Source organism: Pelophylax lessonae, assembly GCF_965119305.1.
Source record: "Pelophylax lessonae genome assembly, chromosome: 4".
Taxonomy (NCBI): Eukaryota; Metazoa; Chordata; class Amphibia; order Anura; family Ranidae; genus Pelophylax; species Pelophylax lessonae.
In genome coordinates this window covers 55,787,254-55,812,189 of record NC_138771.1, presented here as the reverse complement: position 1 = coordinate 55,812,189, position 24,936 = coordinate 55,787,254, and the positions used below count along the sequence as shown (strand labels likewise).

General features: G+C 40.9%; 1 protein-coding gene across 2 annotated transcripts in view; it reads right to left on the bottom strand.

Moving 5' to 3' along the window:
* Nucleotides 1–24,936, bottom strand: part of CEMIP (cell migration inducing hyaluronidase 1) — a 94,564-nt gene that overhangs the window by 10,199 nt on the left and 59,429 nt on the right. For both annotated transcript variants that reach the window (XM_082253216.1, XM_082253217.1), the window contains exons 11-23: nt 23,043–23,212; nt 21,712–21,921; nt 18,892–19,097; nt 16,278–16,347; nt 15,579–15,707; nt 13,939–14,024; nt 11,558–11,689; nt 9,822–9,857; nt 9,585–9,740; nt 8,996–9,176; nt 4,236–4,451; nt 3,208–3,419; nt 2,475–2,660 (exon numbers count right to left, since the gene is read on the bottom strand). In XM_082253216.1, coding sequence (XP_082109342.1) covers nt 2,475–2,660; nt 3,208–3,419; nt 4,236–4,451; nt 8,996–9,176; nt 9,585–9,740; nt 9,822–9,857; nt 11,558–11,689; nt 13,939–14,024; nt 15,579–15,707; nt 16,278–16,347; nt 18,892–19,097; nt 21,712–21,921; nt 23,043–23,212 — 1,990 coding nt within the window. The remainder of the gene's footprint in view (nt 1–2,474; nt 2,661–3,207; nt 3,420–4,235; nt 4,452–8,995; nt 9,177–9,584; nt 9,741–9,821; nt 9,858–11,557; nt 11,690–13,938; nt 14,025–15,578; nt 15,708–16,277; nt 16,348–18,891; nt 19,098–21,711; nt 21,922–23,042; nt 23,213–24,936) is intronic.

The window sequence follows — 24,936 nt, the reverse complement described above, 5'->3', positions numbered from 1 at the left end:
GTTACACTAGCTTGCAGTATAACATTGCTCTAAAATTGAAAATAATATATGCCTTCACATTACTGTGCTCATTTGCTTTATTTTATCAAAGTAATAATTCTTTCTTATAGGTTTGTGTATTTTGGTAACACTGCTTTATATAGTCAGTTTTTTCCCTTAAAGTTTATATACACCTAATAACTAAAGTCTTATAAAAGTTTTACCATGTTAAAATAATTTCAATATTGTGAAATCTGTAGCTTTCATTAAAGCCTATTTGTAGTTAAAAGAAATGAGCACAAGGGACTTTTCTTACCAGTAGGATGTGTTCCCTGTGCTGCTGTGTCCACCTTTGGATGAAATCTTCCTGCGGCGGGGTGGGTGAGGACATTGTAGGAGGAAGATTTCATCACCTGGAGGACACAGCAGCACAGACACAATCTAGTAAATGTAAAAAACATCCCTTGTGCTGATTTTTCCTTTTTAGCTGAACTTAGTCTTTAAAACAATTTTTGGTGAGCCTGCCATAAAAGCCCTTGTTCAGGTACTTCCCGTTATACAGTGACAAGACTCTGCCTGTCTTCCAGTTGTTCTCCTGCCTTGTGACCATGCCACATACTCTCCCAAGAAAGACTACAAGCATCTGTAGCAATAGGCGGGTTTTGCTGTTTGTTGTCACCATCAGGAAACTCGCCCTGAGAAAAAATGTGCAGCAGTTGCAAGAATGTGTGCATCTAATCTCGTCCGGTTCAACAGGGACAGGCTGAGATTCAGTCCATTTATGAACAGGCTGGTTGTACTGAAGTGGATCCATCAATCAAGTTCAGTTTAACCAGCCTGTCTGATTTTTTTATGCAATTGCTGGCAGCTATAGCCGTCTGCAGTGTTATGATGGTGGTAAGGCTCCTTGCCGGCAGAACACATTAGCGCTGCAGGAAGGATTCCCCCTTCAACACTCACTGTGTTGATGGGGAAATCAAGCCATTTTCTTTCCTTCAACCTGTGGTGGAAGAATAGAAAATTGCATAATCCGTAGGCTGTTTAAGTGGGGTAAGACAAAGTTCCAGCAGACTGAATTATTTGTAAAATCCCATAAAGTTTAGTATTACTCTTTAAAAAAAAGTGTTTAACTGTCATAATTTCTATCATGTATCCCAGATAAAAAAGATTCACTTCTCCAATAAAAATAGCAAGCGCACCTTAACACATTCTCTTTCTTTCTTTTCTTATCTTTCTATCTTTGTCAATTAATAGGCCACTGAGTATCCAGGTTTATAACCGATGTAAAGCCTAACGCTGGAAATATACTAGCATAATTTACTTCAAAATGTTTAATTTGAAAAATGCTTGTTCGATTTTAAAATTGTCAGTGGGGTCAATCTGACAATCGTTTTAACCACAGTGATGAGAAACTCTGTGGCTCCATGCACACTTTAAGCAAAACAAATGGCAGAAAAACGCTGGATGCAAAATGCTCATAATAGTGTTTTTGTGCCAGCTTTTAGCACCAACTAGAAAATTGCTCCTAAAATGCAAAATGAATGAGTTTTTTTCTGCTCCTAGAATGCTTCTAAACTAAAATAGTGTGCATAGACACATAGGATAACACTATTTGCTTCTAGAAGCAGAAATAAAATGCTCAAAAGCTGCTTCTAGGAGCTTTTTTTAAGTTAGTGTGCATGGAGCCTGAAGGAGCAGGGTGGAAAACAATGGTTTTCATTCAGGAAATTACACTTGTTCCAAAATTGAATATTAAATTGGTTGTAAAGTCAGAAGGTTTTTTTTATCTTAATGCATTTTAAAAAAAAGATAAAAAAAATTCAGTGTGAAGCAGTTGCCCCAGCACCCCCTAATACTTACCTGAGCTCCCATCTTCCTCCAGCGATGTCCAAGAGTTCCTCGGCCGTCCAGGATTCTCCTCCTGATTGGCTGAGGCACAGCAGTGGCGATTAGTTCCTGCTGCTATCAATCAAAGTAAGTTAGCCAATCAGGAGAAAGACGGGTGGACAGAAACAAGGCTCCATGTCTGAATGGACACAGGGAGCTGTGACTCAGCTTGGGTGCCCCCACAGCAAGCTGCTAATTTGGAGAAAAATGAACACTGTTGCCTTTAGGATGAAGGGCTTGGTGAACAACAAAATATAATCATTATGGCCAAGTATGTCTGCATTTAATTTTGTTTGTTAAACCAAATCAATAAAAAATATTGGAAAAGAAAATATAATAATTTTGGGTGGATTATTAAGAACCAAAGCCCCTCCCAAGAATAATTAGGGTATATAAGGGCCCACCCCCCATAACAGCATTTATACTTTATTTATGTTTTTATATTCTGTCTTTAACAATGTTTTCTACATTCTGATGAAGAGTAGACGGAGAAAAGTTTAACAAACGTTTGTGGCTTTCTGTATTTGTTCACATTTGCAAACACTACATTAGGCTTGACTTTACTGTTACTTTAGCATTGTTTGTCCATATTGTGTAAGACCACATACCCGGCTTCCTCGTCCCAGTAATAATATCCCTTCCTGGGGTAACCTTGGTGCACTTTGTCCATTTGGGAGGTTCGTACAAAGGTTCCTGTCTTGTTCGTTTGCTTCGTAAGCCGATTGTGAATGTCTGAGAGGATGGAAAATGTTGTCCCTTTAGGATAACAAAATCCTATTTGAATCCAGTCATTCCTAAAATAGGAGAATCATGTGTTACCACAAGTAATAGGAACTTGACATCAAATTTCCTAAGAAATCAAGTGGCCAAGAAAAATATTACATTTTGAGATGGCTATTTTTTCCTGGCTCAAAGCACATTGCAAGGAGTTCTAGCAAAAACATTTCAATTAACCCAAGGAAATCATTTTCTAGTGCCGGGAATACAAATAATAACACCACAAAGAGCATTTCGGGTTAGATGTTTTATCTTTCAAGTTTTATTTCTTGTATTATTTGCAATGTAGAAACATTAAACAGTGATTAATGGACTGTTGGCAAAATAGGTCTGTATCAAGTTTGACAGTCTCAAGAGAACAGTAAATTAGAGAAGTAGCCATAAAAGCACAGAGGGGAATGGTTTTGTGCTACTTTAATGAGGGCATATTAGATCATGAGTTCTGTTTGTCCTACTTTTCCAAATGGGTCTGTTGAACACATGTTATCTTAAATAGCGCTTTGGGCCCATTATAGATGATGAGCTTCTAAGACCACCTAATTTTAAGACAAAAGCATGACCTACCTTTGGAAGTTAATAAGCCAAACAGTCAGCTCCTCTGGGGCGGTCTTATCCCAGTGCACTGTGTAACCTTTTTGCAAGGTGATTACTGGTTGGTATTGTTGAAAGTGATTACTTTTCCCCAAAGCTCCTTCTAAGTATAATGGATTATCGGGATACTCATCTTTAATAATAGTCATTCCAGCATCAGCTGGTCTTCGAGCCTGAATGTAAATCTGCAAGGAGTGAAACATTATTAACAGTTCATACCTTGGGACAAGTAATACAAAGCAGTGGAAACTGCTATAATATCACAAATAATACATGGCTCACATGGACTCAAGGCCAGTATAATGTGATCTGGCTGTGAATATTTCAGGACTATACTGTGTGTTTACAGCCAGGGCTGTTAATAAATGGATAAGACGTGCCCAGGCCACATAAGTTCAATGGAGGGCCCAGAGCAGTAGGAGCAATCACTGGAACCAATCCCCCTGTGGTCCTCCTTGTGTTTACAATGCTTCTGATTTGTGAACAAACAGGGAGCCTCTTTATAGAGCGCTTCCTGTTCATTCACTCTGCAGCTGAGGCTGCAGAGAAAGGACTGAGGAATCGGTGTCCTCAATCTTTTTGTCAGTGAGACGTTGGGTGTCTGTTTAGACCCTGATATTTCACCGACCCCCCCTGTATGGGGCCCAATGATTTCTAACACCAGCCATGTTTGCAGCTTTTAATGGTTCATAATTATAATTTCTCTGAGTAACTGTTTAGTAAAACATGAAAGTCCCTGTGGTGGTTGCAGGCATTATCAAACAACAGAAAACAGTTTATCAAGCTTGTTAGATCTTTAAACTGTCTATCTGTCTACTGTCCAGTTCTCTCCAATACATGTACTGCATCCCATACAAATGTATGAGTACATACTATTAAATACTGTATTTCTTGTGATTTTCCTTATTAGATTTAAAGCATTGCAGAACAAATGGATCATGATTGGTTGCACTGTTTTATTCATTAGGCCAAGCTATATGGATAATGCTAGCAGTACTTACCTGGGCATAATTCCCACTGCAGATGGCACCTTTCCAGTCTGGTACATCCAAGCAGCCGGGATTTCTCAACAGCCAGTTATCATCCTTCACCAAAAATGCCCCTGGATATTCTGACACCGAGCCGTCTACATCGTGAAAAACCGTGGTCTTGTCCCCATCCATGCTCATTTGATTAAACCATGGCCCAGGTTCACCAAAGAAAACTCTGGAGGACATCTGAAATGGTGGGACATTTAGTAATTACACATTCTAAAACTCTTAGCACAAGTAATTCAGATATTGTAAGGAGGTGAAAAAATAATTAAGTTTGTAAGCAGTATTTCGTATAAATTATTCTCTCTTGTTTCACCAGTGTTTGAAATATCAACTGTATCTAAACTATGAACCCAACTTTCATGCCGGGCATAGAGGAATTGTAAGGCTGAGTTCACACTAGCCTAAGCTCTGAAAAGTAATCCACAGTGGATCACTTTTCAAACCGCTACAAGGGACCTGCTTTCAGGTGTTCCTGCTGCCTCCTGAATGCCTTTTTTCTGTGTGTGTCTTTTTTCTGCTGAATAGAAGCTTATAATGGGGCTAATGCACCGCAACCGCGAACCAAGCATTTGGTTTGCATTTGCGACACAGCCCCAATGACTCTAAAGGCTGGGTCTAAAGGAGGATGCGTTAAATTTGCAGCAGCCACACACAAAGCATCATGTCTGCGGCATGTAAACAACTTGCTCCAGAGCCCTTAAAGGGGAAGTACGGCCAAAGCTTTGTTTGGCTGTACTTCTCCTGTGGATCACAGGAGTGCAGTTCGTTCTGCACTCCTGTGACCCATTTTCAGAAGACAGCAGGCTGAAGCCCTCTGTTGGCTGATATCATAGAGACAGGATCCAGTACAGGATCGGGCAGGATCGCGACAATGGAGTCGTGATCTGCCCACATACCTGGTTGGCACCCGCCCGCTCCACAGCCCTGTGCTCCAGTGACCAGGGGGGGGGGGGGGGCAGACCAGAGAGCCAGTGACTGACAGTCACCAGCTCTCTGCTCAGGAAGCCCTGAGAACCCAGTGGTCAGCGGTGTTTGCTCGCTCGGTTCTCAGTCCTAGAGCTGTGGGGAACTGATGCTGCATCTTCCTAGGTAAGTATGATTATGAAAAAAAGCCATACTTCTCTTTTAAAACAAATACTGCTGTGTCTATAAAATACTACAGCAAGCAAACATTTCTCTTTCGGATAACATGGATATTTCAGAGGCCTTTACAGACATAATTAAACAAGATATACAATTTACAAACTATTTACCAGCTCATGTCCCCTTCTGATTGGAGACCTCTATCTCTGACTCAGCAGAGGGCATGTCAGACCACTGCCTCCAAATAAGGGTCCTTCTCTAAAGTTTGTTGGCTGGGGACAGGCTTTTTAGAATGTGGCCACTTTCTACAGAAAATGAACTGTAAGACTTTGAACACCTTTTGCTTTCATATACTTGGAATGTATTTAACTGATAAAAACCTGAAGGTTCGCTAGGATTAGACATACTCATTTCAGGAATGGCCATATGATTGATTCCATTTAAATTTTTAATGTTATGCAATGTAGAACATGTACTAACTATATTTCTAGCTGTTAGCATTAAAATGTGGTGACATTTTTAGAATAGATGAGTATCAACTAATTTGAGGAAGAGACTTCGACAGCCTCAACGGCATGCGTTCTCAAACCAGGAATTGAGATAATCTAGGTTAGAGTGACTATAACACGTTTAACGATGGAAAAACTCAACAATTTCACTGTTACAGATTAAGCTATCATTCTTGACCAGATTTTTATCAGCAATGATAAATGATATCTGGATGTACAGTATGAGATGTAATTTAGTGGTAGTGTCTAGTATTCCCTGACATGTCATCAGACAGAGGCTGTGCTTGTGTAATATCATTCAGACTTGGCCTGAAGATTTGGCTGCAACAGCAGTCTCTCTCAAATAAATGCTTCCTTGTCATTTGGCACCATCAGTCTAAGACCTGACACATTTCTGTACTGAAAAAAATAGCAGAAAATAGATATTATCCAACCTTAACCTCTGCACTTTATTATAGTAAAATATTATGTATGCATGTGCAAATTGTATGCACTATACAGCCATAGAGGCCAATACAGCAACTGCAAAACCCAAGGGGCATGTCCAGAGCTGAAAAGGAATTATGCAAAAAACTTTCTCCCTTATTCACTCTGATCAATGGATTAGGAGTTAGGAAGTGCAGACTACTTTTTTACACATTGATCACAGTGATCACCGTACCCCTATCAGCTAGTTCAGGCCCATCACAAATGGGAAGCTCCTCTGGTTTGGTAGACAGCACAAGCTCTGCACAGCAGCAACTCATAAGAAAGCTAAATCTCTGAGCAGCACCTGAGAATTATGGAGTAACTCATTCGGACTGCCTGGTTACTAGTGTTAGGGAGTATTATTATTATACAGGATTTATATAGCGCCAACAGTTTGCGCAGCGCTTTACAATATGAGGGAAGACAATACAGTTACAATACAATTCAATACAGGAGGAATTGGAGGGTCCTGCTCATTAGAGCTTACAATCTAGAAGGGAGGGTCAAGTGAAACAAAAGGCAATAACTGTGGGGAGTGGGCTAATGGAGAAAATGGAAGTATAGTTGTTAGGTGTGGGTAGGATAGGCTTCTATGAAGAGGAGCGTTTTCAGGGATCTTCTAAAAGCTAATAGAGTAGGAGATAATCGGACAGATTGGGGAAAGGAGTTCCATAGGATTGGAGAGGCTCTGGAAAAGTCCTGGAGGCGAGCATGGGAGGAGGTGACGAGGGAGCTAGAGAGCAGGAGGATTTGAGAGGAACGAAGAGAGCGATTAGGTTGGTATTTTGAGACTAGGCTAGTGATGTAGCTGAGGGCTAAACCGTGGATGGCATTGTAAGATGTTGTTAGTATTTTGAATTTAATTCATTGGGTGAGCGGAAGCCAGAGGAGATCTTGACAGAGAGGAGTAACGGACATATTTATATATTTATATATATATATATATATATTTATAAATAAGATCCCTATAGAGAAGTTAAGGGGGTGAATTTTGGGTCATCTTATATGATCAGTGATCAGTGGGTTCATATTTCCGCTCTGGAGCCATAAAGATTATAGTAACACCCTTTGAGAGGTCTACAGCTAGACTTGTGTTCCTGAAAAGCCCATATGCCCCAGTGCCTCTTAGTCAAAGCTAAAATTTGACACAGACATTGCAATTGGAACATTTTATTTTCCATTGTAACATCTAAGGTATTATCACATTTTGCAATTTTAAGAACATTTTACAATTGAATAGGATTGTAAGATTCTGAGTGTATAATCACACTAAGCGCTATACATTATGCAAACCTGGATAGATATACTACAAGCATTACAGTTTACTTGTGTGAACAGTTTCCAACAAACCCAAGCACTTTGCCATGCAGTGCATCAATCATTTTTATTAAACCTATGTGACCCCCACACATGTTGTAAATTTAGTTAATGTCACACACACACATACATTTTTCATAAAAATATATGCTATTAAGATACTATAAATAGTGTATGAATATTTTGTGATTATACTTTCAGCAAATAGATTGAGGTGTTTGCTTCTTTGTCATGTCTACTATTAGCAGTTTTTCTAAAAACACAGTGTTCACAGAGATCAGTAGCTTAACCTCAGATTTACATACATAGCTGAATGTGACTTTTCCCTTTCTCTCCTCCACCCTTCCCTGCTCTGTTCAGATTGAATTTGACAGCTAGAGTCTGAAAGTAAGCAACTGCTGTTCTCTCTATTCAAAACAGATTAGTTATTAGTCCCCGTTCACACTAAGGCGACCTGTGAGGCGACCTGGTCGCCTCACAAGTCGCCGTAGGTCGCCTTCCATAGGGCAGCTGCGGACCCGTTCTAATAGGAGCGACACAAGTCGCTCCAACTTAGAAAAAGGGTCCGGAGCTTCTTTGGGGCGACCAGGAGGCGACCGCCATAAACTTCAATGTTATAAAGTCCGTACCGGCCGCTCCGAGGTCGCGGCGCGCTGCTCGCAATGCGACCTCGGAGGTCGCCCCTGGAAGTAGCGTCGCTCGTATGTGAACGGGGCCTTATTCATTTTATTTTATTTTTAAAATAAAAAAATATATAAAAAAGATATAAACATTTTCCTTAAATGTACAAGCTTCAAAAACAAATACAATTTACCCAAAACAAATGTTGTTTCATTTAAAATAGTGAAAAAAACATTATGCAGAAAATGTTCATGTGTGGTTCTCCAGGCTGTGACCACTGCCTGCTCAAGATCACCCTCCTCCCATGCTTCAGCCTGCTGTTGATCCCCTATCCTCCCACAGTGCCTTCTAGCTCCCTTAGTGCCACCCAACCTCCCATAGTGGCCCACAGTGCTTCTTAATCTAACATAGTGCCCCCTAAACTGCTCCTATAGTACCCTAGCCTATAAAAGTGACCCACAGTATCCCTCTGTCTCTGCATTATTCTTCAGTCTCCCACAGGTAAACAGGTACAACTTATGCAGGAGGATTTGTTTCAGGTCTATGTATCACCTGAGGACACTCACTTCACTGGGTAAATAGAAGAGTTTACAACCACTTTAAGTCTTGTTTGAATATACAACCTTAGGTTATGTAATTTAATAGCCTTTAGTGCAATATTGTAATTTCACAAGCTGCTAAAGGTATGTTAGAAAACAATTGTGTCACATGGGAGGTGAAACTTACAGGCACGTCTTCAAATGTGATTTTAGTCATATTGTTGTTGGGACAGCTTTGCCAGGAGTTGTTCAGACGGAAACCAATTGCGCTGGTGTGCCTTCCATCCAAGGAGACATAGTTGCGAAATGTGCAGTTCTCTACATTGATTGGTCCATCATAAATCTGTATTCCCCGAATAGGAAAGTTCCTAAATACAGACAAGAAAACCTTAGGTAGGCCAAACATTATTCAATTTTCTTTCTTCAACCACAGAGAGAAGGAAAGAAAATCCCTTGATTCCCCCATCAACACAGTCAGTGTTGATGGGGAATCCTTCCCCCAGTGCTAATGTGTCCTGTTGGCAGGAAGCCTTCTCCACCAGCAGAATACAATGATCATTGCTGGCGCTTATAGCCTCTGGCAGTGAAAAGGGGAAAATAAAAACCCGTTCAAAAGATTGACTTCAGTACAACCAGCTTACCCATAGACTGATCGAAATTCAGCTGGTTCCTGCTGAACCGATCAAATTTCGATCCGTCTATGGCCAGCTTAAGTCATTCTACATTTTGTACTGAAGCTACCCAAATCCCAAGCAATTCAATATTTTAGTACTTACACTCCTCTAGGTAAGGTCCTTCCACTGTGATCGAGGCCTCCAGGACCCCATATGAGGTTGTCTGCCATTTCTGTCCCTACATTGTGGCTCTCCCCAACAAATAAGCTATTTTTAATTTCTTGTTTGGATCCGTCATCATCTGGAAAGGTCCCTCCACTAGAAAAACAATGTATGTAATTAAAGGACTATAGTGGACTTTTGAATCAACTATTATAGTTAAAATATTAAAATAACTACCTGGCTAGAGTTAAGCTGATGCCATTATCAGAAAATCTGTAGAAAAAAAAGCAACAGTTAATGTATGAAGAAACTCATTTTGAAGACAGCAGGCTTGGTTCTGACAGCTCTGAAATTTCTCAGAAGGACTCTTCTAAGTGTAAATGAGGACATGTATGAGCTCCTCAGCCCTAAAAGGAGGCTTTTAGGCATCTGCCACTGCTGACTTGCTTTGAAAGGCACAGTCTCCACATGTGCTATCATCAGGGCTGGCCCAAGACATTGTGCTGCCTGGGTCCAAGAATGAATTGCTGCCCCCCCCCCCCCCAAAAAAAAAAAAATCACGCCCACCAAAAGGTCCCGACATCCATTGTGTATAAATATAACATTTTGAAAATATTATTTATACTGTTACTGTATTTTCTTCCATAATATACCATCGGACCAGTCCCTCAAACACCCACTGTCTGTCCTCAGTCCTCCTGTCACTCTTGTGTCTGCCATGCCCACCGCCCTAGAAGATCCATTCTGCCCTGCGTAAGATGGAGTGTGCTGATGTCTGACGTCATTGCGCATACCACAATCACGTGAGGGACGTTCCCCCGGAGGAGACGTTCCACCTCCTCATACTCATCGGTTTGCAGTACGGACCACAGTATGAGATGGGGAAATGCCACCCGTAACGCGCCGCAAGCTGATGACACACAAAGCTGCTGGGAAAAAAATCTTGGAAGTCAATCTGCTGCCCCTCTCCAAGTGCTGCCTGGGTTCAATGGACCCAGTGGGACCCATGGTAGGGCCAGCCCTGGCTATCATCATCTTTCTTTCACAACTTGAGCAATTGTCCCAAACAAGCAAGTGTGTTGGTGTCCAAGCAATTTAGTGACTGCATGCTTCAAAGACTAAATAATTAGTTAATCCAATAAAGCTGGCCCATACATGGATCAAAATTCTGGTTGTTCAGCAGGGACTGGCCAAATTTAAATCCATGCATGGGCAGGGAGGTTGTGCAGAAGGTGATCTACAACCACCCTGTGTGCTTTTCCCTGCTCAATCAGCACTGTCGGCCATAGCTGGCAGCCCTGATTAGTGTATTCTGATAGCTGGAAAGTCTCCCGGCTGTCCACCTCAAATGTGTGGATGGGGAAATTTTGTCTGTTTTTATTTTATTTCATTCAAAAGACAAAAAATGGCAGCTTACATATTTCAAATTTGACAAATCTATTTCAAAAAACAACAAAGTTTACTGTAAACTATTCTGCACTAGGACCTCACAATGGTACTGAGCTGTAGTAGTACCAAGAAATAAACATAATTGTTTCACATTATTATTGCTCTTTGCACAGCCTTATATAACACATCTTTAGAGGTGGAAAAGCTTTTAAAACATCAGTATTAGCCTAGAAATTTACTGTGGGTTACTCGAAAGCATTCCAAGTTAAGGAGTATTTCCTTACAGTAGCCAAGCTGCAGATGTGATCTCATCAACAAACCAGAGTCTTATAAAATCTAAGATGATGAAAACCCATTATTCATTGTAAATGATGTTATCCTCTTTAAAAATGAATGGTTAATATTATTAAAGCAGTAAGTAATAAGACAGAAAAGCTCTCTTTCTTCTAGCTGTTGGCCTGAGTCTCATTGTTTGCTTTATTAGAAAATGCCATCTGCCATTGGTTATGGTAGTCGATTATCTGAAATACTTGCACTATAAACAGGAGGCTTCGTATTGTAGGCTGTAAAAATTCTAAACTTACTGGCAGCTATCCAGCCAAACATCTCCACCCCGCAGCCAGGCTCCATGGTCCTGGTTCTTGTAAGCAATAAAATGCTGGATTATTGCAGGTACTCTTGGCTTGAAGGGATCAGCATCCTGATGTGGCCCATACCTGTTGAGCAATTGGAAATAGCAAAAACAGACTTCATGCACAAGGAAAAAGTCTTAGTATGCATAATCTGAAATGATTTGGGAAGTTTTAATAAAGTTTTATTGTTGCAGTTCAAACAAAGAAACCAGACTACATTAATGCTTACAGTGATGATATGGTGCAAGATGGTGTTTCAAAGACAGCTACTTTATGGACTTTCTAGTATTTCCTCAAAGTTTCAAAGGATTATCTATCTATCTATCTATCTATCTATCTATCTATCTATCTATCTATCTATCTATCTATCTATCTATCTATCTATCTATCTATCTATCTATCTATCTATCTATCTATCTATCTATCTATCTATCTATCTATCTATCTATCTATCTATCTATCTATCTATCTATCCATCTACCTATCTCACCAAAACATATTTGTTAAGGTTGACATTTCATCAATGGTATAGCAGATTATACATTTTGATTACAATTTTTACATAGGTCAACCTCAAAACTACTAAGAGGTTGCAAAAAATTGAAAAATTAGTTATTCTCTTGTACAGTGTAGCTCTTAAAGGATAAGTTCACCTTTGTAACATGCTCATGCTATATTTAGGGTGCAACAAGTTACAATAATGCACTTGCCTGCACCCCCAACCCCCTGCCCGGTCCCTCATTGTGACAGTAGTCAGTGGATCCTCTCCCCACGCCCACTGTCACAATTTGAAAACAGCGCAACTGTGCGGGGCTCCTCCCACACAACAGCCTCATTCAATAATAGGGTTCTATTTATTAATGTATAATGTCCTGTCTGCTACCGCCGAAGATGGCTTGTAGTTTTCAATGAACTGCGAGGGTGTGGTGAGTGCTGTCGTAGTTCATTGATTCTTCCTGGACTTCAGTAACTGTCTGCCAATATGGGGAGGTGCAGGCAGACAGCTGACTGAGAGTCTGCAGGATCCTGGAATCAACCACAATAACCACATTGCGGTTGTAATACTTCACAGGCTGCAGTGTCAAAAAATAATAAATGCACTTTTTTTTACCTGCAAAATGGTGTGCATTTACTATTTGTTTTACAAAAGGTGAACTTATCCTTTAAGCTGGTCATAGTTTTAAAATGACGATCAGATTTTTTTATAAATGCTCTGGCATCCAAAATTGTACAGTTGTGTCTGCAATAGGTGGTGAGGGTAAATCCTCCAATGAGGACACTTGTTTCTGTGATAACTGTCTAAGAAGAGATGTCCTCTAAAGCCTCGTACACACGCACCGATTGTTGGCCGTAAATTTTCGGCCAACGTCCGATCGGCCAATTGTCGGCTTGTTAGTATGATGCTTCCGACAACCGACTGTGACTTTTCGGCCGAACAAAATCTGGTGTGCATGCTATAAAACTTTTGTTGGCCGTCACCAGAACGGCCGATTGTTCATCAGTCAGTACAGATTTCGGCAGACAAAAGTCAGATGAGCAAGACTGGGCATGCACAGAGAAGAGAAAACACACGGAAAGTAAACCAGAACATGACATCACTTCTGCAGTTGGTTGTTGTTGGCCGACAAAATTCGTGTGCAGTCTAGAGCACATTTCAACCAACACAACAACACTGGACAAAAGACGGCCGATCGGTCGGCCAACAATCGGTGCGTGTGTACGAGGCTTTAGGCTGGCCATAAACAGAGAAAATTTCTTTCCTGTAATCAAGGGTTGAAGGAAAGAAATTTTCTTGATTTGCCCCATCAACACAGACAGTGTTGATGCGGGATTCCCTCCTGCCGGGCCATTGTTTTCTCCCAGCGGGGGGGGGGGGGGGGGGGGAATGCCCGTTCCCCATCAGGAGAAGACAGTGAGTATCGCTGGCAGCTATAGCAGCCCCTACCGATAACCACAAGAAAATTCAGCCTGCCCATTAACAAATCAAATCTCGGGCAGCTCCTGCTGAACCGGCCGAGATTCGAACCGTGTATGGCCGACCTTACTGTTGTTTCTCTGGGACCGGTTTAAAAATATTATAGGGGTTTAAAACACTCCCTACACTGTGTGAAAATGTAAACAATGTTGGACTTAAAATACACTTTAGATATGATATATAGTGGTAAAGCCCAGAAAAAAATGTTAGTAGAAATTCTCAGTTTTTAAATCTTCTCCAATATATTATGGGTATTTTCACAGTAACTACATCACCAGTCAAGGTCTAAAGGAACTTAAAGATATCCCCTAATATCTACTAAATGGGTATTTATTCAAACAAAAAAGTTTTTAGTTACCGTGCTCCAATCAACGTAAGGATCGGCCTCTTATCCTTATCGTTGGCTTCTGTGGTTTTCACTCCATTATCAATCATCATTCCTGCCTGCTCAAACAAATAGGAGATTAAAATCATTCTCTGCTGGGGCCCCAGGCATTGAACAGTATTTTCCTGAATCAAATCCTGCTCTCTTTCAAAAATGTATTCTCTTACCCAATAGTTTCCTTTTGCTATTGTATGTGTCTTCTATAAATAAATAAATAAAATAAAAGTATGGCCATATTTCTTTTGTGGGTCACAGCAGTGCACTTACTTTTGCTCTCCTGTGGCCCATAGCCTGCTATCAGCTGACATCACAGAGCTGCTCCAGGCTCTGGAAGGATCCCAGCCATATTGTCTGGATCTTCCCAGCTGCCCAATTGACAGCTTGCTCCAGCTCGCAGCGCATAGCAAAAAGCTGAAGCTAACTGCACCCACCTCCTCTCCTGCCCAACACTCTAGTTAAAGCTGGAGGGGAAGAGCATAGAGCGGTCCACTGAGAGTCCATGCTCTCTGCTCCAAGCAGACCAAGAACTGAGTGATCATGTGATCGCCCAGTTCTTGGTCTTAGAGCCGACATGGGACAACTGTGACATCACACCAATGCTGCAGCATAGAGGTAAGTATAAAGGTTTGCTTTTTTATGTACCCCAAACTTCCCCTTTTAAATAAGTATCTACCGATTTTTTTCCTCCTCTTAGGACTGCTTGTAGTTTCAAATCATTAGCAAGTCTACTTTTGGCACTCATTATTGCATGAAATGGCATTACTTGGTGGAGTAGGTGAAAATAACTCATAAATTCATTTCCACCCAGTGTTCTTCTACCTATCTTTCTTGGCATGTGGGCATAGCCTAGATGTACTTTATATTTGTGGCATCATTATATATATAGAAATACAGAAACAAGCACAAGACTAAAACTGGATGAAAAAAAGTCCAAGATAATTTTAGCTGTTCATAAAAAAGTCATATAAACAGTCAACATGTTTTGGGGGCAGCACCGCTATTCCTTCTTTAAGGCTCAACATAGGATAAAACTTTGATGGTTTAGAGAAGCCAGGGACTTTACAGATCTGCATTAGAACCAGTATTGAACTCCCTTCATGAAGTAACAACTTGACAGCCGTTTCTGAGCAGCAATGGAGGATCTGAATACATCCACAAGTTTTTCTGAATTTATCCTGTGTTGAGCCCTGATGAAGGAGGGTAATGTTGCCCCTGAAATACATTGGCTGTTTTTTATGGGTTTTTTTTATCAACTATTAAAATTATCTTGGACTCTTTTAACAGATTTTGATCTGATGCTGATTTCTCTATTTCTTTGGTTTAAGCTACCGTTGGGTGCCTATCGAGGGAAGCCTTGTTTTTTAGAAGACGTCTCACCAGAGCTATTGAGATTAATTGAAGTTTTCCTTCATCTAACTACATGTTCAAGTCTAAAAGTTCGCCTTTTTGAGTACAATGCTCTGGAGGTCATAATGGATAACAATAGAGTAGAAGACAGTCACCAACCCACATAGACATTAAAAATCAAATATATTAATTAATAATCATTTGCACTGAACACAAATGTTTTTAGAGACTTAAATAAGAAATATCATCTGTGAAGTCAAACTCACCCTGTAGTTGGAGTGTGCTCGATTATTATGGAATGTTCCCAAGGGAGTGTGCTCAGAGCGTCCTGGGGCGTACAATCCCTCTGAGGGCCCTGTTGGCACATGGTGAAAGATGAACCAAAATCCGGTTTCCTGGGAAAAAGTAAATCAAAATGTCAAATACTCTTCAAACAAATCTCTTTAAATATGGGATCATGTTATTCTTTAACCCAAAGATATAAAACATTTCTTCTTGGTATTATTCTTTACCTCAGTTATATTGTTAAACCTATCATTTACCATATGAATAAACCACACTAGACATTTCACTAAGATTCTTCAGGCAGTGCTTATTTAACGTTAAAAAGAATGTGTTGGATTATGGCTTTTCTGATATTTCATTATTTATGTCTTCTAGGTTTATGTGAGGCATTTATATCTTCTCAATGGTCATAAAATAAAGCTGCCCTGGCCAGAATATCAAGGTGAGAATTAGTATGTTTAATGGAGCCCCTAATTATTTAACATGCTTCAATGAACAAAGCTCAGCATGAGCTTGTATTGGATTCCAAATGTAAGGTAACTTATAAACTCCTCCAGATGGACCAATAATTTATAGCGGATTTAAATTTACTTTGGGAATAGTGCCTTTGTGTTCCATTTTTTGGTTAAAGTGGGCTTACAATAAAAAAAAAATCCCAAGGCCTTCATTGAAATACTTACTTCAGAGCCAGCAGCAGAACAGTTGATGAGATTGTTGTTGGGATTGGCTATCCAAAATGTAGAAACAGCACTGTGATAAAGATAAAATAACATTGTGTAAATACAGGATGTAGTGCGATCAGTAGAAATATTTTGCCTGCTAGACAACCTTTCTCCTGGTAAAAAGTATTATTATCTAATTCCCTGGCCCTATGAACAAGCAATGACACAGCTAGTTAATAACCATTAACTATCAAGAATCTAAAAGGCTTTGTTTTTTGGTAATGACTTTGTGCAGTTGTGTTCCATGTAAGGCTAGTTCAGTTTAACCGGATATTCTGCTGGCAAGTTTGTCCGATTTAGCAAAGTGAAAAATAGGAGATCTACTGGCAGGATCAACAGATCAACAGAAGAATGTCCAGTCAGCCATGATTCATATAACCCCATAAAAAAACCTCATAAATATTCCCAATTTCATTTTATTTTCTAGAATCCTAGAACACCTGAATGTAAAAAGTTAAAACTTTTTTTTTTTCTTTATCACATTATATTGTAACATCAATAACTGTATATGCCAACCTTTCTCAGCTTTTTTACCCGAGAGGAGCCCCTGAATTAATTTTTAGGTTCCAAAACAACCCTTACTAAAAAATGATTATATCTACGGTTCACTCATTAGCATAATCAGTAAATTTTAGAAAAGTCTTTGACATCCAGAGCAGATCATTTTTCTCACTGCTGTATATGACAAAATTATTTTCAGTAATAATTATGAAATTAATTTAAATAATAAATTATATGATGAAAATTGCAGTACCACTTTATAATGCTGGTCAATGGAGGAAAAGACTCCTTACATTGGTGGCCAGTGGATAAATGTGTCCTTAACCCATTTATGACCACATATGTGCTGCAGCAAAATGGTGGGTTTTAACACCCGTATGATTCATATATGCGTCGCTGGGCAGACAATCTTTCTGTGCCGAGAGCATGCTCACTGCGTGCTACCAGCACAGAGATGGAACTATAAATGAGAGCTCTTGGTCCCTGTAGGTCCTGTTTATGTGAGCACTGTGACAGCCATTTGCAGTGGTCATGTGATTGACCAGTCTTTCCTAACCCCCCCCCCCCCTCTGTGTCAGGACAGACAGGAAAGTGTTAAGTTAGCTGTATTAGTAGTGTAGCAATATTTCCAGGCATTGGGCCTGATGTGGGTCTGCCATTGTCACTGGTAACACTTCCAACACATTTAAGTTGTAAACCCAAGTGCGAGAACTGAGACAAGGACCATTCCGGCATCTTTGGTTTGTTTTGTTTATTGTATATAGGGGATGGGAGAATGGAAAGAGTGGGATGCTCCTCTGGCTCAACTAGGTTTAATTGGGACACTGTACAGAAAAATGCTTTTTGGCGCTGTCTTGACGCCAGCAGAATGCCGGCCAATGCTTCCTGGCGCTTGCAGATACTTAAACTGTTCAAAAGTGCGAGAACTCCGACTTTAACATGTTTGTTAACTCAGAAGATCCAGGACTGTAATATAATTGACTCCTGACACTCTGTTTAGCTCTGAAGTCCAATGAACAACTCCCTCCAGCCCTTCACTGACTGAGGTAGCTCATTGTAACTGCTTGTGCTTGCTGTAACTCTTAAAGCTGTACACTTTACACTGTACACTGTATACTTTAACTCTTCAGGGCCCAACTGCTGGCGTCCCCTTCACACTTCAGGGTCCTCTGACTGGGCACCCCCTCTAACACTTCAGGGTCCTCTGTCTAGGCCCCCCCTTTTACTGCTAGCTGACTCCAGGATCCCTTGGACCTTCTCCGGAGTGGTCCCCTCTACACTAGGCAGACCCCAGGGGCAGTACGCAGTACTCACAACCTTGGAAGGCTTTGCTGGAACTGGACCCCTCTCGCTTCACTGGTCCTCAGCACACTGGATCTCTTCTGCCACTCAGCTCAGCTCTCTCTCTGCACTCTCAGGCAAGACACCCGAGACACCCAATCCTTCTGACAGAAGGAGAGACAGCCGTACTCTCCCTCCTGGGACTCGTCTTCCCGCCAAAGACGCTGCGTCATGCGTTCCCTCCAAACGTATACCCACTCCTAGAATCATCTGTGGCAGAATCTGTCTTCTGGGGTAGATACAAGCCTGAATGGGCTACTGATTGGGTTTCCTCCACTGCTCAATGAGAATCCTCTCACAGAGCCAGTGGGGAGACTCCCCTCTCAGCAACCACACCTGGGAGACATGACAGCCCAGCTGAAATCATGGCCCTGCTGTTAGGCAGCCAAGGCCCACTATACTTTTACCTAGCACCTACCTGTAGGGTGCTACATTAGTATTACCCCTTTACATTGCTTCATAGTGTAAAAGTAATGCCCTAGAATAGTGGTCAGTGTAAAGTTGCCCCTTTACACTGTTAGTCAGTGTAGGCAGAAGTTCAACCCTTCACTGCTCACTCATCAATGAAAACCTAGCAAGCTTTGTAGGAAACCTGGTTGAGAAAGGCTGGTATATGCAAAAGATCAATAATTATCATAAAGAAAAATATCTGTTGCCCCACCACCAACCCCCTCCTGTCCCAGATTTTGTCGTCTCTGTACATATTTTACATAGCCGTTTCAGTACATACTTGCAGTCTTGTCTAGGTTTAGCCACATATCCTGGGAAGGAGCCTTCAGTAATTGTTCTGCACATTTTATTGTCTCTGTCAGAAGGTAGTAAAGTTCCTGCTTTGATGAGAAGTCCAAGACAGTGGTCAAATGTATTACGCTCTTCAGGACCGTCCTCCGTGAAAAAACAGTGACCAAGAATATCATAGCCAACCACGTCCTTTACCTTAAAAAAAAAAACAAAAAGCAAGATTACTACGCTGTCTGCTGCACTAGACCTCACAGCTCAACAAAAGTTATACCCCCTACCAATTGGTTTTAGTAGAACTAGAAGGTCAAAAGATCCTTTACTCTTTTATATTATTTTCCTCCCAATATAGAAGGAGGTCAGATTACTGGCAAAACACACTTTAAATGGATGGATTGATGCTTTAGTTGAAGTGATATTAAAGTCTTGTTTGTTTTTTGTTAAAAAATAACAAACATATACTTACCTGCTCTGTGCAATGATTTTGCACAGAGCAGCTCAGATTCTCCTCTTCTCTGGGTCCTTTCCTGGCCCCTCCATCCTGCCAAGTGCCCCCACAGCAAGCAGCTTGCTGTGGGGGCACCCGAGTCGAGCCACTGCTCTGGGTGTCCATTCAGACATGGAGCCGTGGCTTGGCCCCGTCCTCTCTCTCTCCTCATTGGCTCACTGACTTTGATTGACAGCAGCAGGAGCCAATGGCACCCACTGTGTGTCTCAGACAATCAGGAGAGAGAGTCCCGGACAGCCGAGTGTCTTCTGAAACATCGCTGGATCAAAGTGGTCCTGCGTAACTCCGAAACGTTGCACCTATCCTAATGTGATCCTTTTGCAATAAAATGTTTCTTCAGACTGCTGTGCAAGATCCTTGGTGTGCTGGCGAATATGTATGTATGGGGACAAATGAGTCGAGCATAGACTACTAGCCTTGATTTGCCGAATGAGACATTTCAGTGTTATGTCTGTTCATTTAAAGCTGAAGTGTAACCTTTTTATATTTTGTCTTTTCTGTCCACACCCCCTCTTCATCAGCTTCATCAGAAGCGAGCAGGGTGCTATACACAGATTCTTGAAAACATTAGAGCTCCGTGCTGAATGTCCTCCAGGAGAAAATGAGATGAGCTCTGTTTAACTTGCAGTTTCTAATGTATACTTTGAGAAGCTTACAGAGTGCATTGAAATAAGTCTAAGTAATTTTAGTAAAGAAGAGGAGCTTGTACAACTGTGCAAGAGTGAGCCAGCCCCTGTTCACATCGGGCCGATTTGACATGCTATTGCCGGCAACAGCACTGTCCAAATTGGTGCAAAGTCAGCGTCGCACCGATTCCCAAAAGTAGTTTCTGCACTACTTTTGGCGACTTCGTGGGTGATTTCAACAGACATCTGTGCAGGAACCCACACAGATGTCTATCAAATTGCCCCCAAACTCGCACTGACATGCAGTTTTGAAATTGTGCGAGTTCAGCTAAACTCACACAATTTCAAACCCACCCTTACTGTGAACGAGGGCTGAAGGTAAGACTGAAAGGATAATGGGTGTTTCATTGCAAATATAAAACCGCAGGAATTTCCAAAGACTCATGGTCCACATTCCCCAATAGTCCAATATGGTTAAATCACAATCTCAGAGAGTTATATGTTTTGCCTGACCCACAGCAGCGGTATTCTAGGGGAGTTAAATACCTGTGTCACTTATATACCTCACAAGGGTTCAAATCCTTTCACCAGAAGCGCGCAGACTTTGATTTACCCCGCACATATCTCTTCTATTATTATCAACTTAGACATGCAGTACGTGCGCAATTTGGTTCATTGGATAACCCTATTCAGATCCCTCCCATGGAGAAAATTCTGAGACACCCTGACCCTGCTAGGCTTATTTGTTCGTATTATGCTGCTCTTATTGCTGATTCTAACTCTAGATTCCAAACTGTGCAGGCTAAATGGGTAGATATGGATATACTCCTTACAGAATCAGACTGGTCTGAATTCAGTGATACATATGGTACTTCAGTGATATCCTCTAGAGATCGCATTATAGAGATCGCAACTTAAAATTTTCCTCCATTCACATCTCACTCCTGCTAGACTTTTTAAGATGGGATTGTCTCAGTCGGCCGAGTGTTTTAGGGGTTGCGGTCAGGATGCTGACTTTCTCCACTGCTTCTGGATGTGTCCTTTAGTCTAGGAGTTCTGGAGAGACATAAACTCCTTCATTTCATCTGCACTGGGCCTGCCAAACATTGTGAACCCTAAAAACTGTCTGCTGGGTATCTTTGGGGATCTGGCCATCCCTTCTAGTGCTAAGAGACTGCTCCGTATTCTTTACTTTTATGCAAAGAAGTCCCTACTATTATCATGGAAGGGATCGATATCTTTAACAAGATCTCTGTGGTTAAAACTGGTCGATGACTCGCTTCCGCTGTAAAAGCTTACCTTTGAGAATAGGAAAAGAAAACATTTCACAAAATATTGGATTGGTGGATTGCCTGTCCTCTGACCCTTACTCCTGAATTGCCACCAGTATAAAAATGTGTTTATACATCCCTGCCTATACATTTTATAAAACTAATAAATATATCTTTAAAAAAAAATAATAATAATAATAAAACCACAGAAATGGATTATCCTAATGAGGCAAAGTGTACACTGGGAGAGTTTGGAAGTCATAACATAAATGGTATAAGACTGACTAAAGCACTAAAAATAATATTCTATTTTTACATGTCAGATTATTTAGGCAGCCTGTAGGAAATTGGAAATTGGTAAATGATGTAAAATGACAATGTGCTATAAATATATTGACGAATCCTACCAGTAAACCATTGGTGCCATGGACAGTGACACAGCGTGAGAATGATTGATGAATTGAGATGTCCTTCACATAGGTGGGTGGGTAGTATCCACCCTTTTCATCCACATCACCAGTAGTGTGAAAATGAATAGGGTAATGTCCCATTGTCTGCTGTCCCACATGCTTCAGCTCTATTCCTTCCAAATGAACAGATTTAAAGCCTCGTCCAACCTGAAATCACAAGTCACAATTAGATCACATTCAGTGTGAGGAACTTGCGGTGTAACAAACAAAATCCAGTTGTTAAATATGTGAACATTCACAACACTGTTGTTCAGATTTTAAGGGGATCCCTATACAGTAAAGGTAACCAGCTTTATGCTAAATGAACCTCTGCAAGAACATTAGCAAGGAACTATTTGTGGGTCTAGTGCAGAAAACACACAAGAACACACCTTTTTCTTTCTTCTCTCTGCTTATATTCTCCAGAATAATCTGGAGTTGCTGCTCCTGCTGAATACAGTGCTAATCTTGGTGTACCATGGCCACCAGCAGCTGCATTGGATAGCATGATATGCTACTAAAGCTAGTGATTCAATAGCTAGCTTCACACCTGCTAAAAGCTGACAGAACAGCAACTGAACTTCAAAAAGCTTGACAAAGATCTTTCATTACCTACGTATATTTTATTCTGGTAACAAAAATGATAAGAAGAGCAATTCTGTATGTAATACACATAACTGCTGCAAAATTGTTTATTTTGCATGGACTTTACTGTTAAGGAATCCATGCAAAAAGTATGGTGGCAAATATAAAATACCCTCAGATTTTTTCTGGATGTATCTGAATTCATTGCTTTTGCAGTCACTGATCCATAACAAGAATCTAGCAAAGGAAGTAATAACCCTCATTCTGTATGTTTTAACCAGTTACTGAATCAACATCCCAGCAAGAAAGCTAGCATGTTTAGAAGGGTCAGCAACGGCAACCTATTTCCCACAGTTTTGGTTTCTTGCACACAAAATCTAAGACTAAATGAGTGAAGGCCAGCACTGCGGGCATGGAAAGTATCTGGGCCTCCATCCAGCTCTAGGAATCTGCCTAAAGCACACTTAAATTCTACCACTGGATCAATGATGATTAAAAGAAAAACTTTAGGAAACACCAGGTTTTGTTCATGCATTATATCCTCGAGGAACCTAGGGGTTATGATCATACTGGTCTGTCAAAAAAGCATTTCTTAAAGAAAAACTTACATCTGAATTTTTAATGCTGCTTTGCAATGGGAACCACAGTTTGTAAACATCAATGCTTAGTTTTTAAGCCATGGCATTATAACAGAGTGAGCATACCTTCAGGTGACCTCCAAAGGTATCAAAGCTGTAGTATTTACACACAGCGCTGTTGTAACAAGTGTCCTCCATTTCTCCAAGAATTACAACATTCCTGCTGAGAAGACCAACTTCTGCTCGCATATCCACTCCATCCATCTCTTCTCCAATATGGAGATACTTTGCTGTCCCTACAAAGCCAACAGGAATTTAATTAGCAGTGCATGAACTTGCTTTACACCAGGGTTTTCACCTCGGACTTGGCAAAAACACTCTTTCAGTTTAACTAGCAAAATCCCTTTGTAGATCCAATAACAACACACATGCTAATGTCAATTCCTTTGCTCGGCATGCACACAAGTAAATTCCAATAAGATTTATCATTGCACGGACAAGGACAATTCTCAATTTACAAAAATGGAAAATCAACCTGGCTTTTTGCTTTCTGTATAAGCAGATTCATTTCCAGATAAAGCAAAAACATTTTTTAATTGTTTGACGGAGTGGGAAAGGTTTCCATTTCTCAATGTTCATGTTGGGATGATTTCCATCAAGCCCTTACCTCCTGAAACGGGGACGGGAATTAAAGGAAAAGCTTATCAAAGAAGAGACACAAATACATTTCTTTTGTAGAGGGAAAATGGGTAAGAACTACTGTTTTTTCATCATGCCATCTGACTGTAAATCCCTCCAAGGTAGGGGTGACAAGCTTCCCCTGGATTAGCTTTGTCATACCTTCCTAATAGAAAAGAACAGGCGCCGCTGAAGTTAGCCAAGGCTTTATTGCATAACAAACATAATGTAGTAACTTACATGGGGGATTACTCTAGTCCATGTTCCGTATGGTGGTAGTTCCTCGGATGTAGTCTCCGGTGTTCTGGCCGTCCTGCAGCCAGGAAGTGACGATCCAGGAAGCTAAACCACGGAGCTTCACGTCTGAAGAAGGAGCCGAGTATGCATGCTCCGAAACGCGTTACGTCACTTCCGATTAGCCTGCGATCCATCGCGGCTTCCGACTTAACCAGCTCCGTGGTTTAGCTTCCTGGATCGTCACTTCCTGGCTGCAGGACGGCCGGAACACCGGAGACTACATCCGAGGAACTACCACCATACGGAACATGGACTAGAGTAATCCCCCATGTAATTTACTACATTATGTTTGTTATGTAATAAAGCCTTGGCTAACTTCAGCAGCGCCTGTTCTTTTCTATTTGCTGCCAGCGGGATTTCCTGTTCTTTGCCTGCCAGTGCTGCCCTGAATGTTGGCTATAATTGGAAAGTCTGCAAGCACCCATTGGTCATCTGTCTGTGCATTTGGTGGACACTTCTTTGGTAACTAGCGCCCAACACCCATCTCCTCATACCTTCCTAATGGTCATATTTTATCACACTGTCAAGTATCTTTTTTTTTAACTAAGTAGACCTGTAAGCCACAGATGTTCACAGATGTGTTTGCCTATTATTCTTCTAGATTCCAAATCTAAACTTCAGCTCAAGCAAACACAAACAGTATAAACTGCAACTGTATGACAAAATCAATCCAAGAACACAGGTGGATTTGTATATGGTATTAATCACCGCCATGCAGATCTCATAGAAAATACAGAACCCAAATTGCGTCTCAGGAGGTCTAAAAAATACCACGGCCTACTTGGTGCTGTATATGTTTACAAAGTCCCATAGAGCTGGGACTGAAGGATCTTTTATTAACAGGAATGCTAAAAGACATGGCAGACACAGTCAGACCTGTCTAGCCTTACCATTTGTCTACCTGCTTTGAAGCTGCAGGTCACATATGGTCTCTGTTTCTCTCGCTCCTACTTGAATTCCATCATAAAATTCAATTGTCCACTAGAATTAGAGGATTACAAATCACAACAGTTTCAGCCTCTTTGCATGCAATGTTTGAAATGTC